The sequence below is a fragment of the Passer montanus genome, unplaced genomic scaffold (genome assembly GCF_014805655.1).
Source record: "Passer montanus isolate IOZ18808 unplaced genomic scaffold, ASM1480565v1 scaffold130, whole genome shotgun sequence".
NCBI classification, from domain to species: Eukaryota; Metazoa; Chordata; class Aves; order Passeriformes; family Passeridae; genus Passer; species Passer montanus.
In genome coordinates, this window is record NW_024359833.1 from 1,316 (window position 1) to 28,242 (window position 26,927).

At 41.8% G+C, this 26,927-nt stretch overlaps 1 protein-coding gene across 2 annotated transcripts in view; it reads right to left on the minus strand.

Moving 5' to 3' along the window:
* Positions 1 to 14,501: 14,501 nt before the first annotated feature.
* PCSK1 (proprotein convertase subtilisin/kexin type 1) overlaps positions 14,502 to 26,927 on the minus strand; it is a 28,791-nt gene continuing 16,365 nt past the window's right edge. For both annotated transcript variants that reach the window (XM_039699199.1, XM_039699198.1), the window contains 7 exons: positions 26,016 to 26,228; positions 24,758 to 24,858; positions 23,550 to 23,783; positions 22,249 to 22,406; positions 20,685 to 20,818; positions 18,947 to 19,108; positions 14,502 to 17,453 (listed from right to left, as the gene is read on the minus strand). In XM_039699199.1, coding sequence (XP_039555133.1) covers positions 17,091 to 17,453; positions 18,947 to 19,108; positions 20,685 to 20,818; positions 22,249 to 22,406; positions 23,550 to 23,783; positions 24,758 to 24,858; positions 26,016 to 26,228 — 1,365 coding nt within the window. In that variant the 3' untranslated portion in view covers positions 14,502 to 17,090. The remainder of the gene's footprint in view (positions 17,454 to 18,946; positions 19,109 to 20,684; positions 20,819 to 22,248; positions 22,407 to 23,549; positions 23,784 to 24,757; positions 24,859 to 26,015; positions 26,229 to 26,927) is intronic.

A 26,927-nucleotide genomic window follows, 5' to 3' on the forward strand; every position in this document is an offset into this window, starting at 1 on the left:
CAGGGCTGCTTTGTCTCAGCACACTAGTGAAGGGGAAAACATTTGTCATCTTTGAGCTGAGATGTTGCTCTGATCCTTCCAGAGGCACCAGGTCAGACTCAGGCCTTCCAAAGATGTGCACTGTCCATAGGTCAGCTGTGAAGTAGTCCATCCTAAATGTCATGGTGCTGTAGGGACATCAGCTACAGCCTTTGCTTCAGAGAAAACCAGGACAAAGCCACGAGAGACTGGGAAGGAGCCTCTATCAGATGTGTGCACCAGGAATAACAATAACACCAGGGGCAGAGATCTGTGGATAGCGGCTGGAGAAACACCGTGTATCATGGACTGCTCAATGCACATTTTCTGCAGAGAAAATCTCTCAATGAAAAGAGGTGCAAAAAGCTGAGTTAATGTTCAAGGCAGTAACATGACAGTGGTGACCATTGCTGAGTTGGAGGCATTATGGGCAAAGTGAAGAAACCCTACCCTGGAAAACAAAAGGTGTAATTTAATCCTCTGGACACGGTCACTCTGAACAATGAGTATTTTTTCTTAAAGCACAGCCAAGGTAAAATGGCTGTAGTTCTTTAAGGATCATTTAAACAAATCCATGGTAAAATATTTACAGAAGAAAAAAGAATTTTTAAAAAATTAAAAAGCCATCCCTCTATAGCACCAATAAATGTGAAGAAGCTAAAGTTTTCTAATTGAAACTGAAGTTAATGGCAAACACCTAGGAAAGATTCACCTGGCGTACCAGACCATCAGGCCAGCTTCACCCTATTGCCCTGCTGAATGCTGTGGTGGGCAGGGATTATTGGTGGAGTCAGATGGTTGGTCGTGACATTGAATAGGGATTGACCCAGGCAGAACCATGGTCAAGAATTTACAGGCGTTTGCTGAAGATGCTGGGGTAGTTCTAGCAGTCAGCATTTCCTGTAACTGTGGCAGGAGGTCAGTGTCCTTCCTGCAGCCCTGGCACAGACAGCTGCCAGAATATTTAGAGAGACCAAATGAGTCATCAGAATGGTCTTGCCCACCTTTGCAAAGGATCCTTTGCTCAGGAAAGTTCTTCATTAATTTTCTGCTCAGGTAGAGGGCAGCAGTGCAGATGTCATGCTGGTGGCAGCTGTGGAGAGGCAGAAGTTGTCCTTCTTAGTGCAGAGGAAGACTGCAGCTGCAGTGTTTGCCTGGGCTGTCCTCCAGGTGCTCTCAGTGCCTGTGTCCCCTGCAAGGCTCAGTCCTGGCAGCTCCAAGCAGATTTGCTCAGAGGGATTCTCCTGTGGGTGGGCTTTGAGCCCTTCATCCCAGCCCCTTTGGAATCAGTTTGGAGAGGTGATGTGCCTCTGGCTGGCACAGTGAATCTTGCCCTGCTGCGTTTGGGATAGCAGGAACCAGCTCCAGCAGTCTCTCCCCTAAATATCAGCATTGTAGCAGCATTTGCCCACTGTCATTGAGTTCACGCTCTCTAATGGTGAGGAAGATTCTTATCTGATTTGTTTCTGTTTGAGTGATACAGAGTGAGTACTTCACCGCATACAAAGTTAAAATCTGGGGAAGCAAAACATGTCAATAAAAATGGTACATCGTGGCTGATCACAAGGCTGTGCTCCACTACAAGTGGTATTTTTCATTCAGCACCTGCCTTTCACTTTCAGACATCCTGCCAAGTGGCATAGTCACCTTTCCTGCAGGGATTTAAAAATTTTGTAAACAGTTTAGTGGTGGGCTTGGCAGTGCTGGTTTATCATCTTGAACTGAGGATCTTAGGGGGCTTTTCCAACCTCAGTGATCCCATGAGTCTGTGATTATACATTTCCCAGTAAAACACCATGGATTATATTATCCATTTTACTGTGGAGGGAGTTCCATTTAGGAATGGGGAAGCAGAGGCCAAGGAAAAATGTTTTCATCTGGAGGGAGACTTGTTGGCCACAGAGAAATATGAAAGGATGGAATAAATCCTGGCATGATGAACATAGGGAAGTCTGGGGGAACACTTCATGCAGCAAATAATGAGGTGGCAGCCATCCTCATTTCAAAGTCATGCTTTATTTAGAAATGAAACTTAAGGCCTGGACCAGCTGAAGAAAAAGGTGCAGTGTTTTTCCTCCAACAGAGTGGTTCCTTCCAAAGGTCCCGAGGCAATATGAAAATTACAAAACAGCTTTTCAGCTCTTCACAGAAATATTGTTTTTTTCCTCCATTTAACTGATGGCAAAATCAAGACTACTATTTTAACTTGTATGCTGCAATTGTTGCACAAATAGATAAGATGATTTGGTAAGTAGAAAGAGCAAGAGGTTTTCATGATGGTAATACAATATTATTGACAATTTGATGCTTTTTTCAAGTAATGGTAATCAACCTGAACTTGCTTGATAAATTCATAGCCCAGAGTGTTGATTTTATCAAAATTACCTTCGCAGTTAAGGGTGTAATTTTCTGCTGGTAAAATGAAGGATGTTCTCAGTACTTTGTAATTGTCCAATTATTTGGTATAATTTTTTTTAATGTTTTAACATGTTCCATGAGTTTCAAGGCAGCTTGAGTGCTCTGCATGGTGTGTCAGCATGCTGAATATGAAGGCACCTGTCAGTGTTTTTATCATGCACAGTCTTCTTGCTAACTAGGAAAATAACACCTGAGGGCGTTTTTTATTGCTGACTGTGAAAAACACATCATATTTTCTCACACCAGAACACAAAGCGAACATTACCCAATTCCCCTTCCATTTCAAAAACGATGTTATTTATTAATGCCTACCAGGGGACGAAATCACTCCCAGTTAAAAGAGTTCTGTGTCACTCAGTGGGGACAGCTGCCATCAAAAATACAATGATTCTGAGTGCAGTGTTAAATCTGGTACCACTGATGCACTGCATACCTTTCTATCCAGAAATAAAGACTCTCCTGATAAAGACTGCAACCCCAGGAGGCTGGTCCTTCCCCAGGGCAGGAGGAGGAATTTGCTGACAGCACGGGCACTCCCATCAGATCAGCTGCTGTCAAGCTCTGCAGCAGCGGAATGAGAAAGGGACTGGCTTGCAATGCACAAGGCAACAAACAACACCAGCAGCACCAGGAAACCTTCAACCAAACCTGAGCTGTGAGCTACAAAGGGGAAATCTTTCTTAATTTGCTTCTATTTACCACCTTCATACACTTAGCAGCTGCTTTCCAGCCTGCCTTTCTCCATTTCCACCCCAGCTTTTCTTACATTGCTACCTGAAACAGCAAGGAACACGTCTAAGGGTTTGCAGCTGAACAAGATGAAAACCAAACAGCTGTCTGAAATCTGTGTCTGCTCCCATGCTTCCTTGAAAATATTACTCCTGTAGTAGGTTATGCTTAAGAAACCATACCCCATACCTGATAATTGTAGCCAGATGAATTTTGTGACTACGAAAAGACTGTCTGGGTCTTAGCAGAGTAGTGAAACACGGATTACACACAGTGCTTCATACCATCAGGAATTCAGAAGGCCAAACCCCCCTGAGCAGTGAGCAACAAGTGTTGCCCGGCAGTATTGCTGATGTTTTTATTCTGAAACAATCCAAGTCAAAGAAAGCACTAGAGGGCACAGTTGCAGGAGAACAAAACCAACCAGATTTGGACTGCAGTGAAACACTTGACACATTGTCAAAATTCCTCTCTGAAAAATTAACGTAAATCAGGCTTGGAAGGAACATTCTCATTTCAAAGTTGGCTGAAGGACCAGAACAAAATGATAGGTGACAATACAGCAAACTGGAGAGTGTTTGTATAATACAATGGCACAGGGATAGGTGTCAGGAGTTGTTCTATTTGACACCCTCATCAATGATTCCGTGGAAGAAACAAGCAGAGAGTAATGAGATTTGATACTTAGGAGGATTAGTTAGAATTGGTGAGAGCTGCAAATTAATGCAAAGCAACAGACACCAGAATCACAGGCACAGAAAAGCAAAAGGCACAAAGCACGTGGGTGGAAAGCAAAATTTAATAAAGAGAAACCTGGGGGAATTGCAGGCAAAGTAAACATCAACCCAGCAAAAGCAAACCTAGGAAAGGATAACATGGAAAGTTATCTCAGCAGTAGAGCTGACAAGTTGCCACAGGCCAGGCTGTGCTGTGAAGATGCTTTGGTGATGTCTGCATTGCCCAGCGAGGAGCTCCAACACCTATGGGTCCTGGCATCATACTGGGAAGTAATTCCCACCATTGTGCTCAGCTACCCTGCCCTGCACATCCCTGCTGCAGCTGGAATTCAGATCAGAGTAGTGGGAAAGGAGCTGGGTAGCTCAGTCTCTAGGAAAAGCCTGGAAGTGCTGCAGCTTCACTGCAGTAGAACAGATTGGGAAGGGCACAGCTTTGAAAAGATGGTGAGGAAGCATAGGAAGAAGGCATAGGAAAGAAAAAGGCAGCTGAAAACACTAAAAACCACAGTTTTGTCTGCTGAGCAAGAAGTATGGCCCAATACTTTCCAAAGTATTCGGGTCATAGTGTATGTGGAAATTCCAACATTTCAGAATATAAGAGCAATCTGAATAAATTGTAATCAGAGAGACAATCCCTCATTGGAGGGATCTGCCTGTTCAAAACTGCAGACCGTTGTTGCAGAGGAGCAGCAAAGGCAGTGGGGATTATTCTATGTCTGAGCAACAGTGGGATGTGTGTTTTTCTCCTGTCCTGAGCAGAAAGCAGACTTATGTCAAGGAAGATGCTGAGCAGCATCCTTGAGAAAGAGAAAGAGCTCTGGAAGCTGGCAATTCCCAGCTTGCAGCCTTTCTGTTAAGAGCAGAAGAAAGCAAGTCATTCACAGAATCCCAAAATCCCAGGGAGGGTCAGGTTGGAAAGGACCACAGTGGCTCATCTGTCCTAATGTCCGTGCTCCAGCAGGGTGATCCCAGAGCATGTGGCTCAGGGTTGTGTCCAGGATCTGGAATATCTCCAGTGAGAGAAACTCCACAGCCTCTCCTGCACTCTGTTCAGGGCTGGGTCACTGCACAGGGAAGGAGTTCTGCCTCGTGTCCAGGTGGAACTTCCTGGGATCAGTCCCTGCCCATTCGTCTTGTCCCACTGTCCCTACAGAGCAGGTCCTGGGCCCTGCTCTGCCCCTCCCTGCAGAGAGGGACACACAGGGATGAGGTCCCTCATCCTCTCCAGGCTGAGCAGCTCCAGCTCCCCCAGCCTTCCCTGGTGATGGGAGATGCTCCAGGTCCTTCCCCACCCCACAGCCTTTGCTGGCTCTGCTCCAGGAGCTCGGTGTCCCTGCTGCCCTGAGGAGCCCAGAGCTGGACAGGGCACTCCAGAGGTGCCTCCAGGGCTGGGCAGAGGGGCAGGATTCCTCCCTGGCCTGCTGGCAATGCCCTTCCCAGGGCACTCCAGGATCCCCTTGGTCTCCTTGTCCCCAGAACAGCTCTTTGTCCCCCAGGATCGCCAGGACCTTCTCTGCAGAGCTGTTTGCCAGCAGATCACCCTGGCCTGTGCTGGTGCTTGGGGTTATTCCTGCTCAGGTGCAGGACTCTGGATTTCCTGTGTTGAATTTTGGCACATTCCTGACATCCTTGGCTAGATTTAATTCCAGATGAACCTTGGCTTTCTTTGTCTCATTTCCACTTACTTTGACAACCTCTTTGTGTTCATTCCAAGTGGCCTGACCCTGCTTCCATCCCCCGTGTATTTCCTGCTTACTATTGCATAATGACAAGAGTTCCTTGTTCATCCATGCAGGTCTCTTGCACCCTTTTCACTCTTCTTCTTGCTTCATTCTGCTCCAGCTCTGATGTGCTCAGTGCAGGCACTGTCACACAAATCCTGTCTGCCAGCTGTCTCCTGCAGCCAGCTTCATCTTGTTCCAGGAGTGTTTATGAGGAAAAAGCCAAAGTTTTCTCTAGCAGAGTAAAGCAGTGCTGGGAATTCATGCATTATCCGAAGCCAAAAAAAAATCATAAATAACATTTTAATCTGGCTGAAGGAGTTTGGGCAACTCTATTTGTCAGCAGCACTACTGAGGATATGCCAAGCATTACCCAGATCAGAAGGTTTTTGAACAGCAGTCACACAGATGGCACAATAAGCTATTAAACATGATATGTATAGGAAGATGACTCAGCCTTCCCCTCTTCAGGGCAAACAAAAGGTGATCCTGCCCCACCTGTGTTATTTTTCTGGTTAGCTGAAGTGCAAGTGCTCATCTAACAAGAGTTCTTTCCCATATATTAATGGCAAAAGCCAATGTAGAAAATAACATTCCAGGATGAGGATGGTCACTTCACAAACAGAGACAAGGTGGAGGTGTTTAACACATTCTTTACCTCTCTCTTCAACATGGATCATGGACCACAGGAGTCTCAGTGCCCTGAGCTGGAAGACCATAGTTGCAAGAACAATTAACTCCCAGCTGGCCCTTATGTGGGATCTGCTGCTCCAACAGGATGCCTACAGGTCTGTGGAGCCTGATGGGATTTGTCTGAGAATCTTCAGCTGCTGATGTCATCCCAAAGCCTCCCTGAATGATTTTTAACCAGTCAGGAACTGGAGAGGTCCCAACTGTCTGGAAATGGGTGAATGGATTTTCAAGAAGGGCAAGAAGGAAAACCCCAGAAAAAGCGGGCCTGTCAGTCTCGTTTCACTGACTGGTAAAATCATGAAAAGGATTATCTGGGAGGTATTGAAAAACAGCTGAACTACAAAGCCAGCATAGCTTTATGAGGGGAAAATCCTTGCCAAACCTGATTTCCTTTTACAACTAGATAACACCCCTTGTGGATCAAGGGAAGATAGCTAGTGTAGCCTTTTTGGATTTTAGCAAAGTTTTCCCTACTGTCTTTCCCAGGATCCTTCTAGACAAAATGTCCATCCCACAGCTGGATGAACGCATCATGTGATGAGTGAGCAGCTGGCTCATGGGTTGGGACAAGAGAGTTATAGGGAATCAGGGAACATCAGAATAGTCACCTGTCATTAGTGGAGTTTTGCAGGGCTCCATCTTAGGGGCAGGTTCTCTTCAACACCTTCACAAATGACCTGAAAGCAGACCTGGAAGGAACACTAAGTGCGACAACAGCAATAAGCTGGGCGGAGCTGTTGACTGCCTCTAAAGAAGAGAGGCCACCTTGAGAGATTAAAGGCCTGGACAATCACCACCTGTGTGAAGTTCCATGAGGGAAGGTGCTGGATTCTGCCACTGGGATGGTCCTGGGGCTCCTGGTCAGTGGCCAGCTGGACAGGAGCCAGCAGTGTCCTGGAGCCAGGAGGGACATCCCTGTCCTGGGGCACAGGCCCGGCATGGCCGGCCGGGCGAGGGAGGGATTGTCCTGCTCTGCTCTGGGCCGGGGCGGCCTCACCTGCAATATTGGGTGCAGCTCTGGCATCACAACATAAAAATGACATTAAACTCTCAGAAACCAAAGGATGCCATGAGGATGATGAGGAGCCTGAAGGTGAGGAGTTTCTGAGGACATTCCTCTTTTCAGCTGGAGAAGAGGAGGCTGAGAGGAGACCTCATTAGAGCTTCAACATCCTTGCAAGGGGCAGGCACCAAGCTGCTCTGTCTCTCACACCAGTGACAGGACTCCAGGAAATGGCCTGAAGTTGAGCTGCGGGAGGTTTAGGTTGGATATCAGCAAAGGTTTTCCCCCAGGAGGTGGCTGGGCCCTGGAACAGGTACGCCAGGGCTGTGGTCATGGCACCAAGACTGCCAGAGCTCAGGAAGCATTGGACAACGCTCTCAGGAACATAGTGTATCACAACATAAAAATGACATTAAACTCTCAGAAACCAAAGGATGCCATGAGGATGATGAGGAGCCTGAAGGTGAGGAGTTTCTGAGGACATTCCTCTCTTCAGCTGGAGAAGAGGAGGCTGAGGGGAGACCTCATTAGGGTTTCAACATCCTTGCAAGGGGCAGGCGCTGCTCTGTCTCTCACACCAGTGACAGGACTCCAGGAAATGGCCTGAAGTTGAGCTGGGGGAGGTTTAGGTTGGATATCAGCAAAGGTTTTCCCCCAGGGGGTGGCTGGGCCCTGGAACAGGTACGCCAGGGCTGTGGTCATGGCACCAAGACTGCCAGAGCTCAGGAAGCATTGGACAACGCTCTCAGGAACATAGTGTGACTCTTGGGATGTCCTGCATGGGACCAGGGCTTGGGCTCAGTGATCCTGATGGGTCCCTGTTGCGGTGGGTGCTCCAAGTGTGGGGACACGAGGCTTGAGTCCATTTTCCTCACAAAGCTGATTTATTATGTTATATAACACACTAAAATACTACATTAAAACTATACTAAAAGAACAGAGAGAGAGGATGATCAGAAGGCTACAAAGAACAAGAATAGAATAGAATGCATAACAAAATCCTGTGACTGCTCACAGCCTTGGCACAGGTGGCTGTGGTTGGTCACTGATTGAAAACAATCCACATGGACCAGTGGAAGATGCACCTGTGGCACTCCACAGCAGCACATAGTTATTGCTTACATTTCTTTCCTGAGGCTCTCAGCTCCTCAGGAGTGGAAAAATCCTAGCAGAGGATTTTTCATAAAATATCATGGCTACAGGTCCCTTCCAACTCAGCATGATTCTGTGATTCTGTGGTCTTTCTCCTGGCCACCTGTGGGCTGGAGAAAGTTAAAAGCCATGACAGCTGCTGGAACAGGAAGGCTCTGCCACTCTGGTCTCCATTTGCTGTCTACAAAAAAGTGTGAAGCATAGTCACCAAAGGAAAATTAATGCTATTCAAGAGAGCAGTTAGTGATTCTTACCTTTGTATGTTTTTCCACTGATTTATGTAATGATATATCCATGCTTTTTTGTGTGTATTATTGGAAATTCTAGAGGACAATGACCACTACATTCAGGCTGGGTAGTTCTGTTTCAAATCAAACAACTTTGGCTGTTTTACACCTTTCTGGTCCTGAGGATATATTTCTTTTTCAGATTAGCTGCTGTCTGGAGTCTGCTTTGGAACCTATAGGACGACCATCATCTACCCACAGGTTATGGGACCTACAAATCATGCAAACAATGTGTAAACTCAAGTGATGGTGATGAGAATTAAATGCATGAGATACTATTTTGTCATTACTTTCACTCCACCCTTCACTGAGGGTGAAGGCTAGCATGGTTGAGGGCAGCCTCCATGAAGCAAAATCCTTACTGTTTTTAAATGTCTAAATCCCAGAGGCTGTTAATCTTTTTCATAATTTGGTTATTACTGAGGGACAGCAGTGCTGCTGATGAAAACAAAATGCCTGATCTGATGAGCTCCACTTGTGACTCAGGAAAGGAGGAGATGATGGGGCAGGGTGATCTAGATATCAGGTGCAATGCTATGTGCAATGCAGTAAATCAAATCTCTTCCACTCTTACTCCTACACACAGGGAAACTAATTGTATGACTCCACACAGTGCAGATGCAAACACAAAATGTCTGGAAGCTGAGCCTTGACTTTGAGCTAACACAACATTCAACTAGTTCAGTGCATAATCACTGTTGGAAATCCATGCATGGATATTTTGTTCCAGGGGGTGCAATATAGGCTGGGTTTTAAAATATACCTGAAGGGGTTTAGCTTCTCAGATTCCACTGAAAGATGAGGAAAGTTGGGCCCTTCCTTCCCTCTGCTTCCTTTAAAAGGTTCTGTAAAGACAGACCCTTCCATCAGCAAGCATGGTGTGTGGTGGTCGTGCTTCTGACAGGTGTCTGCAGTGTTTTTGAACAGTGCAACAAGCTGAGCTGAGGAAATTGCCATTAGCTTTTCTGGGAAAGGTAAACTCTCATCATCTCTAAAGGTAAGTACATGTTGACGACTGCTCCCAAAAATGGATAATGGCTTAGGCTCTCAGCTACTATAAAATTACAGGGGTGAATTCAAAGAATCAAGCTCATTAACACAAACTACAGAGCTGATGATCCTTTAGTAGCTGGAAATGCTGGGCTTTGGATGTTATGATTAGACTTCTGATAGTAAAGAGAGGCATGAGAGATCAAGAAAGCAATTAATTCTGTCACAAAACAAACCATATCTGACTCACCAGCATGAGCAGCAGAAAGATCTCTAAAATTTGTCCTTTGAAACCAGGGTGCTATAACAGAGCTGCTTGACTAAAGAGAATGAAAATGCACAAAATGCACTCCTTCTTGCCTGGCTCTGTTTCCAAACTGCAATCCCTTTCTTTTCAGCTGCTGTGGAATAACACTCAAGTCAAATAATTTTCATCTGTTTTCATTTCTCGGGTAGGTGAGAGCATTCAGAGTGAGCATTGCGGAATTACTCAAAATGTATAACAAATTATCTATCTTCTGACTGATCTTGATGCATCTGTACAGCTCCATAATATGAAAATAAGTTATTTGTTGTAACACACTACACATGCTCTAGCTTCTTACAAATGGAGAGCATTCCCTGAGCTTCCAAAGAAGAGTAAGGTCACACAGGTGTGAAATACCTGAACATCTGACATATTTATTAAGGATGTGAAGTTATCCTGTGTGGAAGTAAAGTCTCCAAATGTATGATGTTTGTCAGGGGCTCTGCAGGCGTTGTTTCCCTAATAAAGAAAGTTTTGCATGCATTTCCCAGAGGGAAGGTGATTCACCATGCCAGGTTGAAACCCAGCACACTGCAATGTAAGCAGCTCATGAGACTTGGTGGCACAGTGTATGGAAATCCAGGCATGACTCACACACTCAATATAGGATTGCGAGGAGGTATTTGCAGTAATTGAGCAGAACTTTAGCATCATATCCCCGCTGTTCCGTGCAGAAGTACCATGCAAGAGTAATCCTTTCTGATTCAGCCAAGTGTTCAGGGATGTGCTTGATCCCATACACGCACTTAAACAGGACAGCAGACTGATTTAACCAAGTAAATAGGATTAGGGGTAGGCTTAATGGTTTTGCATCACACGCAGCCTGTGCTTTAACGAATTGCTAAAGCAGAGAATGCCTTTTGTTTTCTGAATTGGTTTTTCTCAAGCCTGGGGGGCTGAGGAAAGGGAACAATCCAATTGCAGAGACAATCTTGGACAGCAATGGGAGATCCTTGCAATTTTTCTGTAGCCATCAGTGGACTGGAGTGCTCCATTGTCTGAACACACGGGCAAGAGCTTCAGCCCAGCTTTGCAAAAGGTGGACTCAGCACGGCTCAGAACCATCCTGGGAGCGAGAAGAGGGAACAGATGAGGGAAATGTTAACACTGTCTAACTGTAGACACATAAATTCAGCTCCTGAATGAAGAGTGTGATTCACAATTGCTGTATACAACTGGAGACAGACAGTCTCCTCCGTAGTGTGACTCAGAATGACCTCTGGAACTTATAGATGCTCCAGACGAGGCTACCTCTATTAATTTTACAGTAAATACAAATAAATGTTCAAGGTATTATGAATACTTCTTCCTGAAAAGCTTCAAATTCGATGCTCAAAGTCTTGAATGAATTTTGACTGCAATGTTTTTGCTAGAGACTTATGATCCAGTGTTTGCAGAGCCCATTACACTCTTCTTAGTTGTGTTACAAAGCCAGCAATGTTTCCCTGTCTAAACTGTTCAAAGCCCTCTGCAGAGTTATGGCTATCTTTTGCATTATAACAGTAGAGTTGTTTTTCCATTAGAGCAATAGCAAAAATACAGAATTCTTTGGGAAATTCTTCACCCCCAACTGCTAAAGGGATAACCAAACAAGCAAATCTCCCTTCCTCTTCTGACCCACTCCAAAACAACTTGTGCTATTAATACTACTATGATGGAAAATCCAAGCTGAAATTTAGCTTTAAACTCTGTTTTACCAAATTAGTGCTGCAGCTTCTTGCTTCTTGCTGTTCCTGCTAAGAATTGTTACATTCCAGCATCAAAGAGACTTTACATGGAGTTGTACATGGATGGAGTTCTTTCATGTGCACGTGTGTGCATTTTTCTACATAAAAAATGTAAGCAATGAACCGTATTCAGACAGCTTGATGCCTGAAACTCATAGATGAAGCAGTGTTTTTAATAAGTACTGATATTTTCAGAAAAGTTTCATTCCAGGATGGTGCACCTCTCTGAATGAGGTAATAGAAATACAGTGTGAAAGAGAAGATGATAGCTGAGAGTTCATACTAAATCTTCGGTTTTAATATGTCTCTCATGAGCAGCGAATGAGGATGGAAGTAGCTGAGCTCCCTGTTGAGCTGTGGGTCCAAACCTCGTCCGAGAAGATCATAGCTGAGAGTTCATACTAAATCCTTGGTTTTTAATGTCTCTCATGAGCAGTGAATGAGGATGGAAGTAGCTGAGCTCCCTGTTGAGCTGTGGGTCCAAACCTCGTCCTGACATCCTGGTGGGGCTCTGCACCCCACCAACTTATTCTGAAGAGGGGAATTAATTCTGTGGGCCTAATGGGGCTGGCATTTGTCTCTCCTCTTTGGCCAGCCTTTAAGGATCTGTTTCACACGAGCCCTTCGTGCAGCAGCACAGGCAGAGCTGCACGCCCCTGGTCCTAAGTGCACTTCCTTATCAGAATATATGGCACTGCATTATGCTGCGTGTTCATGGTTTGAAACACTGGCTGATAATGTGGCCACAGTCAAACAAAATGCTGCATGCAACAGCAACCAATCCATTTGCTTTAGGGAAAGAATATGACGTCAGAAAGAAAGAAATATATGCTTAGCTACATTTGATTGGAAGCAGTCAAATAACTGAAATTATGTTAACATTAAGATATATTTTCCTGATAGCGACCCACTTTCATATATTATCTATTTATTTTTCTCTGGTATCTTAGTGGGACTTGAAACATATTAGATATTTTTTTTTCCAGTAGGCATTTAGTACATTGCTGGAAACAAAATTTCTCATTCTTTCCGGTTACATTATTCTCACAAATAACAGTAGGAGAAGTGATATTTTTAATGGGTTCTTGTGTAATTAAATAGAAGAATGTTCACAGAAATTAGCTTTATTACTGCCTAGAGTGGTTGGAGTTTGAACCTTTTCAGTCTGCAGTTAGAAATATTAGATATTGATTCCGAGCAAAATACACATTTCTAGAGATTTCTTTTTCTAAAACGCTGCTGTGAATGGAATGGTCCCTCAGAGCTTTGAAAATGGACTTCCTGAGAGGAAATACTTGATCAAACAGAAAGGGTTTAGGCTGTGCAGGTACTCTGTGTTGTATAATAACTCTTTCTTTTTCTCCCTGCAAATTTTCTTCTATCGTTATTTTCAGAGCTGTGCTAACTCAGATGCCAACTTTCCTTACATTTGCATTGTTCAGAAAACTGCAGTGGCAGAGGATGGCTTAATGTTGCAGAAGGAGACTTTCAGAGACAGTGCAGTCCCTCCTGTCCCTCTGATGCACAAGGAGGTAATTGTGACTGTCACCTCCACAGTGTGATGTACGCACCAAAAAAAGCAGCAATCAGATGTTTCCCCTCCCTGTGAATGTGCTCTTTTAACAAACAGACCACGTTCTCATTTAATCCATGATGCTAAGACAATGCAATAAGAAATACTAGAGCTAGCATTTCATTTCTAAGGCCCCCCCCTTTCTCCCTTAAATTAGCCTTCTATTTACTGAAAATGCTTATGTTTGTTTTCAGAGTGAAGAGGAGAGGGAGAGGTAAGAAAGAGGACACTTCATTTGAAAACTAAATTATCTAGTTTGGAGTTACAAGATGTGACTTATCAGAAACTCTGTTTGGAAAACTCAAAGCTGGTGAACGTAGAAAGTTAAATGCAGCATTTCAAAAGCCAGTCAACTTGAGAGAAAAAATACTGTTTAGTGTGGAAGCTGGGTAGTTTGCTCTAATTTAGGCTTAGATTTCCCTCTTTTCTTAACGCTACTTCAGAAATCAATTTTCTGTGTACATTTACCATGAGTATTTCTCATAAGGGAATGTATCCATTGAAATCACATTAAGTGTTTTAATTGTCCTTAGGGCATTTGACAATGCAGATTTTGTAATTGAGAGGTAGTTGGTTACACTAGGTACAGCGTACAAGGCTTTAAGGGCTTGTTTCCCTGCTGGCTTGGAATGTGATTAGTGATGGAGGGAACAGTAATTATTTCAACAGTTTTCATGCAAAGAAGAGAAGACCCATGTGTTTACCTTGAGCCCTGGACTCTTTTTTTGCTGCATTATTTCATTTTAGTGCTTCTGGCACACACATCTGTGTATTAAATAGGCAGAATTCTTTTAACTGTTGGAATTACAGACAGTGCTGCTGTCAGTGATGTCCACAGCAAACCTTATTTGGCTGCTGTTGTGAGAAGGAAACAAGTGGGTGTTACTGCTGAAGACATCCCTTGGAAACCCTCATTTTCAATACACTCCACATTTCTTTCCATCCAATCCTGGTTACTTCCCCAAGCCATTATTTTTCATTCTAAACCCCATTTCCCATTCCTTTTAAGTCAATAGCTTGACTTTATCTTACTGTTTTCTTTACAAATGTTAAGACCACACACTGAGCTCTGCTAACACATTGTATTATGCTACTGGTAGACAAATTTTAACATCACATCACATACATGTTGCAGTTGCTGTTGTCACATGCCTTTTAAAAAATACGTTTATTGGATGAAATTGTCTCTTTCTCAAGAAAAAAATCTGGTTCTTCAATATAATTTATTATGCCTTTTAAAATTCTGTCTGTTCAATAAAATCTTTGCTATATTATAAATACCTGTAACGAAAATATAATTTAAAATTCTGAGAGAAAACTTTTTTTTTTTTTACTTTTACATTTTTCACAAAACCCACACAGGCACCAAGGAAAGACTAACAATAAAAATAATTTACTCCTGTACAAGCTGATCTGGGTTGGAAACATTCAAAAGAGAGATTTTAAACTTGTTGTCTGTTGAAACTTTGGCTACAGCATAGGAACTGATCTTAAAACAAAGGAGGGTCTTTTGTTTCCCACCCTTTTAACCTGAACATTTCTTTCAAGGCCTGATGGAGTGTTGTTAGTTCTTTCCTCACTGTAATATACCTGAATGAGGACTGGCTAAATCTGTTGTTATCTGAGGGAACCAGCCTCTAAGCTTCATTGCACAGGACTGAAAGTGGCCCTTACCTTGCCATAGGAGTCTATTCTGAAAATTAAACATTAGTGAAAATAAGTGCTCTCATTCTGTAATAGCAGCAATTAGAAATTTTCATGGTTTGCTTGTTCATTAGTTATGCATTGCCAGAAAGCTTTTGCATGGAAAGGACAGCAAAGGGAAAGCTTTCTAATCTGGACCACTTGCAGGAATATTTTTTTTTAAATGACTGCTCTTCCTAAGCAAATTTCTTAGTAGAGAAATTGCTCCCTCTCTTAGTAGAGAGGGAGCAATTCAGTAGAAGCAGCGTTCAATAGCAGAGATGTTATCCTTCAGCTGCTCTCTAGAAGAATATTAAAGAATCCTTAAAACTGGCAAAAAGGCAGGCTAAGACCAAGGTAGCCATGAAGCCACCACAAATAATGTTTTTTTAAATCTTACGTTTGGTAAAAAATTTTCAAGGTTGTCTTTGGAGAAGTTTTTGGTTTTTTTTCTACAGAATTCTTAATTAATTACTGTAAATAGGTTTACCTTTAAATTACAGGATTTAGTGTGAAATTTGAAAAACTTTTATTTGAACTGATGGATTATGAGCAAAATGCGAAATTCCTGTCTTAGTGACACTTGCATAATTTTAAGAAATAGACAGTGAAAAAGAACCTATTAAAATATTTCTAGAGAGTCTGCAAAACACATTTCAATAGTAGGCAAGAGGAAGAAAAGTAAAAAGCAGGCAGCACTTTTTTGGGTTTTCTTTAGCACTTCAATGAGATAACTATCCCCTGGGAATCTTCATTTCCTTGTTCTAGATCCCCTAGCTTTTCTGAGCATCCAACATGGCTTTTTTTTTTAATTATTAGAAACAAAATAATATATAATTTTGACTCTCATTAAAGAGGTATGTGTGGAAAACTGCTAATGTTAGGGAGTTGCTCACCCTAGTTGCTTTCTGACAGTCTGACAGCCACCTCTGCCTCAACCTCTTCTTCCCACTCCACATTCCATGCTCACCCTTCCCAGTGGTTTTTTGGTTTTTGCTTTTTTTTTTTTCTAATCTCAGACAATTTTGCCTCGTCTTTGTAGGTATTTTGGGAATTTTACAGTCTTTGGGTGGACTTTTCTGCACCTAGCCTCTCTGTTCCACTTGGCCTGGCTACTTGTATATGTAGGCATCTCAGAAGGCAGCTTTGTACTAATTTTGAGACCTGACTGAGGCTCCACAGGTAGGAGGCTGGAGCCCAAAGCTCATATATTTGACACAAACAGATCAGTACCTCCATCAGGTGATTCGTAACTGGTGAAAAGAAAGCCAAGTGCTCTGAAGTGAGACCCTGCCCTCGTTAAACACTTGGGGCCTAGAAAGACCAGGCTCATAATTCAGGCACTTCACTTGGGTGAGTTCCGAGTCTGCTGGAGAGAATTCCATCCCGTGGCCTGGGATGCCTCAGTGGGGGCTCTTTTTTATAAGTGCGTTTCTGTTTGTAGTCTAAATTGTGAGTAACTTCATCAGTGTTCACCGATGCCATAGTCCAACCCCAGCCTCCCAGATGTTCCTCTACAGGAGAACAGAAGGGCAAGGGAGCATTGTTTGGAGAAGGAACAAAACACCTATGGACGGAAGCAGTACTGGCTGCAAGTATTCAATCGGAATAAATGACAAATATAACAAAGACTGCAATATTCATGACAAATCCATGGATGAGAATATATCCCCATAGCTTTGGCAGTTTGGTTCAAAACTGCTTGGTAATTCAGGTTTTGAATCCTACTGCATGCTGAAGTGAAGAGGGTGGAAGAATAAGTAATGTGAAAATTGTTTAAATTAGAGTATTAGGGTTTTCAGGGGAGTACTATTGCATTTCATGCCTGAGGGGGCAAATCTACTCTGAAGAAAGATTTTGAAAAAGGATAATACTAAAAAGTGTAATTTTGCTGTCTTATCCCCTCACACCCGTTTTTTCCCTTCCTTGATATTTGTATTAAATATGAAGCAATCAAAGCAGCAATCACACAACTAGAGCATACACAGACTTTGGAAAAAAAACTACAGGTGGGGAGAACGAATATTTCCAACTCAGTGCCCTACCCTACAGTTAATTTCCTTCATTTATGATATCAACCAACGCTTGCAGCAGTCTATCATCTCTATGCTTGTAAGGTTTGGCATTGTAAAAAAGATCAACGTAGTCACTGTACAGACTTTCTTCTGAGCCTCTTAACTGGGAGGGCTTGTTCAATTTTTTGAGGGCTTGGTAGAAGTGTTCGTATGGAATGTTTAACTTCTCGCTTGCTGTCTTCTTTGGCAGCTGCTTCTGATCCATCTGTCTGCTAAAAGCACTTTGCAGTAAATGCAGCATGGCTTCTGATGGGATTTTGTCTTCTGCTTTGTCACTGCTGCTGCTGGTGTCTTCTGTGGCCTTGGGTTTTTCACTCAGGCTCTCCAGTGTGGTATGGTCCTAGAATACAGATTAGCATGAAAAAAGGTCAGGTGTCAATGAAAGACTGACTGGATTAAGGCTTGCTCTGGTTGGTGATCTCCACCTAAGTGTGGAAAAATGTTATTTTTTCATTCAGGAGACACTTGGGCATCTAGAAAAGAAGCAGACCATTGTCAACCAAAACAAGCTTTTGAAGGGCTACACTGTATAAAATATCAAATCCTCCTGCAATATAGGTATTTATAAATTCAGATTCCACACTGGCAAAGACAACACGTCATTTTATACCAGTATTTGTCCCAGTCTTAAGAGATAACTCTGGTTGTGTCACAAGACACAGCACTCTAAATGAAGGAAACATATATGCAGTGGTGGTGGCAGTTCTGATTGTGCCTTGCACTCTGAGTAAAAGGATGGAACCAGTGTTTCCACCAAACCTTCTCTGTAGATGATCTCTACCTGAGAAAACGACAGTGAAGTATGGCTAATGAGTGGTCATAACACATTCCTAGGAGACCTTGGAAGACTCATCCCAAGTATAGGTTCACGGAGCAGTTGGTGAGAGGCATTATCTTATTTCAACACTCGTATATGCCTGCAGAGCTTCCTCATTCAACCTAGAATCAGTATTTCTAACTGAACACTCATTTCATCTCCATGTAATTTTTACCGTGTCCACCCATTTTCTCCTGCAGCACCTGCTGAATCCACTTTTACTTTCTTCCCATTTGTTTTCTTGCCTGTGGCTGCCAGACCTGGGGACATTTATGTAATGGATTTAGAGGCCATTAGCACACCCACCTTTCATAACCTGTATGAGGAAGGTTAAACTATCTGTGCTTTATGGATGTCCTAATTACTTAATGGGGAGACAATTTGATGTGATGAGATTATTTTCTGATGCTGTTGACGCAATCAAGCACTATGAAAATGTGCATTACTACCATCCTGTGCATCCTGAAACCCAGGGTCACCCTGTCTTGTCTTATTTTTAGAGCACTGTTATCTGCAGTGTAAACAGGGGGTGCTAAAAGGTCTGGCAGCACGGGTCCACTGAGCCAAACTTTTTGAATTGGTGAGTTCCTGACTTTTGTCAAGCCCTTTGTTCCTGAAATTCCTTGCAAACTCACTGGAAGCACTCCAGCAGGCAAAGTTCCTTTAGAATGTGACACGTGTTCTCAGTAGAATTATATAAATTTAGTGTGACTGTCAGAAGTGTCTTCCTCCCTCCTTCCACCACTCAACTGCATTAGCCACAGAGTTCCTTGCTTTAGGACCAATTTCCTGTTGTCATCCTAAACCCCTTAGATTTTGCAATTTGAAACAGAGAGACTAATAAAAATATCAGTTGTTGACATAGGAAAAATTATGATATACACTCAAAACCAATCAACAGTTAGATGTAATGAATATTAAATAAATATGTATCTTCTTACTAGGCAAAAAAAAAATCCTAAACATTTTCTTATAAACTAAAAAGTACATAAGAAATAAATGTAATATAACTCTACCTCTACAAGATCCGTCATCTTCTCCACTCCTCTTCTGTCATTCTGCACAGCGTTGTAGGATGTATACACACGTGGCTGCTTCATGTGTTCAGGCTGGGTAGCAGTGCCATGCAAAATCAATTTCCAGTTTACAATCCTCCCCTCATTTTGTATTCGCCTGGACTGAAAAACAAGCGTGGCATCAGAATAGGCTCTCAGGACACAGAAGAGCAAAATAGACACTTGAATGCAAAGTACACAGAAGCGACCAAAGCAAATTATCAGGCTTTCAATACCTACCTAAAGAGTATGATTCATAAGCAAAAAAACCCCAGATGTAGTAGAGACTGAGTATATTGGAGTGTGGGATTTAATACAATAGCCTACACACTCAAAATATCCACATATTGATGTAACATAATTATTAATTCATCATGTAAGCATCAATGGAATTTTGTCATAACACAGAATGCTAGAAGTTACTGAAGTAGTATTTTGCATTACTAGAACTTGTTCAGTAGGCCATTCCTTGGTAACTTCCTTATAAAAGTTATCATTGGAAATGATAATGCAAGATGCTATTCTTTGTTATTATGTGGTGTATAACAGCAATCTGAAATACAGCGTGTGGAAGCAAACAGCAAATGTTTATTTATAAATTTTGGTGCCAGTAGTAGTGGAAGTAGAATGTGGAAGAGACAAGTAAAGAAAAAACCTACAAGGTGAGGGAAGAGTGTATTACGCCTTGAGGACAAAAATATTGCTTTATTGTAAATTTCAGGAAGTTCTCACTTGAAATGAGAGCTAATTTACAAACAAAATGCTCTTCTTACCTTTGTTCCACAAAAATGCATTCAAAGAGCAGGATATCAGTAACCATGGGGCTATCTATAAGCCTGCAGCATTAACACTACACTGCTGATAGTAATATTTACTCCTGGTGCCTTGTCCAGCTGCTCAGCTCTTGGCAATACCCTCCTGTTTACAATTTGAGGCCAATAAGGACTGAAAGCTCAGTGTCTAACAGGAAGCTTTCAGTTTTTGGCAAGATCTGACCCCTAAGGACAAGCTTATTAACAGACAACTTCAATGAGATGAGTGAGTTTGATCACTTTCTCTTTGAAGGAAATTATTTTTCAGTTGCCCACCAAGCAGGTTAATTCTGGTGTCTTGCTGCTGTAATCCATATCCCCAGGTGGCTTTAGTAAACTGATTTATTTCATATCTGTAGACTACTTAGCTTTAATCCTTAAACGCTGTTCGGCACTAGATACTCTTAGCAAGAAATTAGAGAAATGTATACATGAGAATAGATCCAAAAATCATTAATTCAAAAGGTTCTCAGTTAATGAAAACTATGCACATGGACCAAGAGAAGACTAGATCCATGCTGTGCTCTTTTCTGCAAAAAAGAATTTCCAGTTGACCATATGTTCATTTTATTTCATGTTTCAATCCAAGAATCACAGAAAATTTATCAAGTGTTTAATTTTGGTGATGTGCATCTGAAAAAAACAGGCATGAAATTTTTTTCAAGGGTACGGGCCAGTGAAACAAGAATGGTGCTTTGCATGTAGGCAAAGAACAAGAAAATCTGACCCTACCTTTTTTTTCTTTAGTCCTTAACCCAGCTGGATACCTTAAATAACCTCTCATCTAGCTTGCTTAACGAGCAGGCTCATTACTGAACTTGCTTTGTCGTGATGAGTGAGCATTTAATCTGTGTTAGCTCCCAAACACAGCTAGTTAGCATACTCACCATATCAGTAATCCTTAAAATCCAGGTGCCTGCTGGATCTTCCCCCCAGGTGTGGACAGACATGAAGTCCCAGTTCTTGAAGCCATTGGGGGATTTGTCCCTCTCCCTCTCAGCCAGTAAGACAGTGCTGGTCCCTGTGTGGGTGCAAGATCAACACTCTGACTGCCCGTGCACTGCCTGTTCCTGCTTTTCACGTTTGTCAGCTTGCACACTGCCTGGAGCAGAGGTGACCTGGAAAACACACTGCTCAGCAGTGCCTCCTTTAGCAGTGGCTCCTGTAATTATTTTTACAGCCGTGCCTAGGAGCGCACAAGCTGCCAGGTCACACCAAGAAGGTACATCTTGTTCAGTGCTCTATCTCTGGCACAAAAAGGTAGTGAACGCACATAAAAGAAGCATAAGGAGAAGATGCCAGGCACAACCAATCTTTCCCACCTATGAGCTGTTCAAGAAACTCCTGAAATGGAAGTTTTGAAGGTAAAACTCGTGCAGTCTAATGAAACCACAGTCTTATGATTTCATCACTGGTTCGGAGGCTTTTTTTGGTGAGTGGAGGTATATTGTCACAGCCTGGTCCTCCAACAGGGTGAAAAAATGCATTTGTATTGTTATTATTACAAAAATGCTGCAGCTCACAAAGAATTTCTGCAGCAAAAGAGGTTCTGCTGCACAGGAGGAAATTTGTTTGGCTTGTTTACGTACAAGAAAAAAAGCAAGGGAGCAATATTTACATAATAAGGAGCACTGAAGCCCCAAGGAGCCTTGTCACAATTTATAAATATATTTAAAGGTAACACCATAAATATAGAAAAGGAATGACATACATTTGCTACTAATGCTTTGCAGGAAAGTAGAAACAAGGGAAAAACAATTTAACCATGAAAGCAAAATGATAGTGCAGTGGAGGCAGCAGTACTTGATGATTGCTACCTAGAAACAGAAAAATTAGATCAGCCTGATATTTAAATTCATATGTGAAAGCTTGTCTTTTTTTTTTCCTTTTAATACCAGTTGATCTAACAGACTTTACTCTTAGTTGTTTATAATATATATAATTTTTTTGGTCTTATTATGTTGTTTCAGGACATTGTCAAGACAGCTAGACATATTCTAGCTCATTTAGTACAGTTGTACCAAGGTACCTAACAGAAAGACTGTGTTTTTTTAAATACCCCAACGGGGAGATTCATTAAATGAAACCTAAGGAATCAGATATCCTAGTTTTCCATTAGTCTGCTAAATCACAGGAAGTCTCATAAGAATTATTGATCTATAATCCATTGTCTGCCAGGAGCCCTGAGGTTTCCTAGGTCCAGTTGTCTCTGTGAAAATGTTCTGTGCCTTCATTTTCTGACGGATGATTTTCAAACCTCTTTTCACAAAAAGAACCCAGAACAGGTGAAGGTTAAAGAGGCATCTCTGTAGCTCCCTGGATGCTTTATCCCCATTGGACTTGTCCAATGATATATTTAGCTCTCTTTAACCACTGAAAACCACTTTTTTTCATGAAGTAAATGTTACACACTACAGCAACACAAATCAAATGTGCCTTTGCCTCCTGTACCTGATGGAGAAACCAGAGTGACATGCAGATCACCTCTGCGGGAATACTCAATCGTTGCCTCGAGCTGCACGTGCTCCAGAGATGCAATGGAGTTCTCTTGACCCTCGCAGGCTTTTGTGGGAATTTCAATAATGACTTCTTCATTTGCTCTTAATAATCTGTCAAAATTAAAGTAGATTTTTTTATTACCCACAGGAACTCTGGATTCTGGGTCATGAATGGCACATTTAACAGGCATTTCAGAATGGTGAGAAAGGGAGAGTCAATGCCAGCTCAATAAAAAAAGGTAATGTCTGCTGCTCATGGTCTGTGCAGAGAGAGACTCTACATGGCTTTCTCTGCACAGTTCCCATTACTTCCAAATAGAATGGGTATCTAAATCTCCACATAAATAATTCTAAGCTCAATATCATGGGATCTTTGTTTTCATAATGTAACATACAGGACTGCAATAAAGAGCAAGTGTGGCATGCATCAATAGCGGGTCAACATTCTGTGAAACTGACAGAGTCCATAAAAACAATTTGATAGTGAAATAGCATAAATAATAAGATTACCAAGCAGTGACTCTCCAAAACACTGCAATATGTTTCTGCAGACAGACCTTTGTTGCATTCACATGGCATAATTTCAGCCTTGGAATAGATAATTTTTTCTGGAAAAAAATCCGTATGCAAACATGTAGCGACAAAAAGTCTAGATATCTTTATTGATTAACCAGCTCAATGACTAATGATAATTAATCTCTCTGTTCAGGCTCACTGTGCTGTTGGCACGTGGCTCATAGTGACTTTTCAGTGAGCTTTGACACACTTGTGTTTTGTAAGAGAAATGCTGCAGACATTACTAAAGTTCAATATATCACCTTGATTACAACATACACAAGCCTATCACAGGAGAAGAATTGCTTAGACCCATTACAGACACTTTTATTTTTAAAAAAATCTTTGTGAGACATCAGTATCTTTTTATCTGTCTTCTGATGATCGTCTAAAAATTCACAGCCTTGCTGATTGGGCTCAGCCTCACAGTATCATTCTTTTATACACTGTCTGCACAAGCAGACATAATAATCTTAGTCTTTGTTAAGACTTCATGCTAGTAATTTCCATCAGTCTTACACTAAAAAAACAAACCAGGAAGCAAAGCTGCTTGCCTTCCTCTGGGGAATACAGTCTGGCAAAACTAAATGAATAAAAAGAAGTCCCTTATTCCTGTTCAGAGCAATCTATGAAGAATATGATCCTTCAGGCTTTATTACAATAGGCACCAGCTTGGTAACTGGTAATGTAAATCCTTACCTGGGTTCAAAGCTCTTGTCTTTGACAATACACTCTCTCTTTTCTGGTACACTTTTCCATCTCTTGGGATCAGCTAAATCCACCAAGGCATTGGCGTTGAGTAGCCCAAACCCAAATCGGCTGTTGACCATCAGTCCTGCTCCATTTTTTTTCCATCCTGGATTTCCAGCCAATGGATCATATTCTGAGGTCCACACTACCAAGTGCTGCATATCCCTCCATGTTAGATCTGGGCTGTTTGGAAAATATTCCTGATTAGTTGTTTCAGGGCTATCTGTCATTTTTTAATCAATTATTAGACTGAAACAGAACGTGCTTTGAATGCATATGGCATCCCACTGTTTTATAACACACAGCACGTTCCACTTATCCTCACAATATTTCTCTGGGCAGACAAGATTTCTGTGTCCATGAAGAACAGGTATCTAGCAAGAATAGAGTCCAATCCTCCAAAACAATTCAGGCATTTTTAGTTAGCTAGCAGTACTAGAATTTCCCACCCATCTTTTTAGAACCTCTGTATTTGATTCCATCTGTGGCTCAGTCTACCCTTTAAAAGATCTAATTTTTAATATCTAATATTTTATATAGGTTTGTGTCACCAAAGGGGTGTGCAGTAGAAAATGGAGCTGAATCTATAAGATACAAGCATTGAACCTGTGCACTACTGCCTAAAGTGCTTTCTGTGGAAAAAAGTCATTGTCCTGTCCTTTCTTAGCTTCTCCAAGGCCTAAATTCTGACTATCTACAAACCTGGCTGCTCCCTGCCTGCTCTGACAGACAGACTTGGGCACCTTCTCCTTTATGCCTCATTGCTGGCAGAAATTCTTCTGTAAATTGGTTGAGGCTTAGCTTAAACTCCTGCAGCCTGTTGTCTTCAAATCACCTTCTCCTGAATCCCTGTGCACACTCACTTTTAGGTGCATCTGACCATAAATCAGTAAATGCTGTTGCCAACCCACAAAATATTCCTCAGTCATCATGATTTATTCACATTGGTTCTGCTTTTCTAGGAAGGTGTTGGGGCAAGTAGCTGCTTTTTTTTTTTTTTTTTTGTCAGTCAGACTTGCTCAGCTGCCTGAGCAAGTCTGACTGACAAAAAGTGGATGCTGCAGTATGAGGTAGCGCCTCTTAAAAGAGGCATTTGGGGTATGGCAGTGGGGCTGTTGAGGGAAAGAAGTTTCAAAGGTCGTGGTGTGACATCTTACTTTGCTTCCAGCGCCAGAGCAAAAATTCCTGCTGCCAGAGGTGCAGATGCAGAGGTCCCTGTGTGAGTTTCTGTACATTCATTGTGAAGATCAACACTTGTCTGACAGAAAATTTTAAAAAAAGAAACAAAAAACCCAGACAAACAAACAAAAAAAAGCAAAGAAAAAGAAAAAAAAATCATAAATAAACAGTTGTAAATACTGTCGTATCCATACTCACAAACGTAACTATGTGTCCCCTACTTGGTGCATATTAATACACTCCTTACTAGCAAAAAAAAGTGATGAGTTTTAAAATCTGTTCATATTTCAATCCACTCTTTTTACTTCAACTATAATTTTAGTATCAAAACGTTTTTTGTTGGAACAAAATACTCCCACTCTGAATATCTTATTTTAGTCTAAAGGTTTCACAATAAGCGTTTCAGGCTTACTGGTGATTCATGAAAACAGATCATTGTGTTGGGCCTAGAACATTCAAAATTACTGCTTACTAGGAAATTACTCATAGGATTAGCATTGGTGTTCTTCTCCCTCTTCAGCAGAAGAACTATAATTTGTAATGAATAAACACCAAACTCATCAGCCCATTTATCTAAATCTCGACTATAAAGAGAAGCCAGGGAGTAAGGACTGATCTCCAGGCTAACTTGGAATGACGCTCTTTTAATCCCCATCAGTGCAGTGTGTTGTAAAATTAGCATCTACTAGGGCTGGACAGAAATTACAGGTATTTCAGCACTATTGTGCCACGGCAATTTTCTTCAGCACAATTAAGGAAGGCACACAGACTGGTACGCCTGCTTGCCGGGTTTGGAAGGTTTGAAGGCACTGTTGCTGCTGTCTCCTGTCTTCAAAAATGTAATGACAAGGTGTAACAGCGGCCCTGACATCACAGGTTTTCTTTTTACTCTCAGTCTCTCTTCATTTGCCCTTTGTGAAGAACAGTGCCATATCAAAGCATGCAGAGACCTCTTTCATACACAAACAGTGCTCACAAACCGCAGACAAATTCATCAGGCTTATTCAACTGCATCGACACAATGATTTTGTTTAACCATTGCTTTAAGGTAGAAGAACAGAAGAATACAATCCTTTTTTGGATTACAAATCCCTTAAAGTTTCCTGACAAAAGCACTAAGCACATAACCCAAAACAGGCACTCAAAACCAAGCATTTAACAGATTTTTTTTTTATTATTATTATCTGCATATATCATATCTTTCTATTTGTTCTGAAACTGGTAAAAGCAACTTACAATTCTTTGGTCAGTATAATCCCCGCTGCTGTATGCTGTGGCCAGAGTTGAAGAGCACTTCTCTGCATACCAGGGAGAAAGCCCTTGCTGAGAAGCACTGCTAATGGAGATGGTGTAGATGCTATCAGTGTAACCATCACAGTCACAGTTGTCACCCTGACGACCCCCGTTCCCTGAAGCCCACACGAAAATGGAGCCTTTCCCATTTCGTCCCTAGGGGAAAAGAAAAAAAATAAAAAAGGAAATGAACGATTATCAAAGAGATTTCAGATCTCACAATGTATCCTTAACAACTCCTTTCCCACAAAAGCCTAATATTGCAAACATAGGAGAGGAGCAATTTCCATAAGCACTGTAGAAGACAGAAACAGAATAAACCAGCTGTTTGTGACACCCTACTGCTCACCCCACAGCACAACACTTAATCTCACTGGCCTAGGTTTAGTGTTCCTGATACAGCAGCTTTCCTCAGGTTTCCAAGTTAAAAACAGAGTCTGTGTTCAATGAATAAATTTTTCCACATGCTGCTGTTTGATCCTTTATAATTTCTAGAAGAAAAAAAGGCTTTAAAAAAAAGTCAGCAAGTTTATCAGGGGTTATTGAATTTCCCTTTCCTGGACTCACAGAGGTATGGGTTAGGAGTATGAGTGATGGACACACTGAAAACCCTCTCTTCTCTCACAGATCCGTGGGTCAGCACCACCAGCCTCCAGGTATAGCCATGTAAAACATCACAGCTATCACAGAGGAAACATGCATCGCTATGCAGTCTTAAGCTCTACTCATTCTTCAGTGGAAAAGAATATGTTTCATGTGACAAGCAAAATTATATTCATTGTTCATTATTAATATACACACATTTAATATTCTACAGCAGCTGGAATACATTTTTTTTTATCATTCCACTCATGT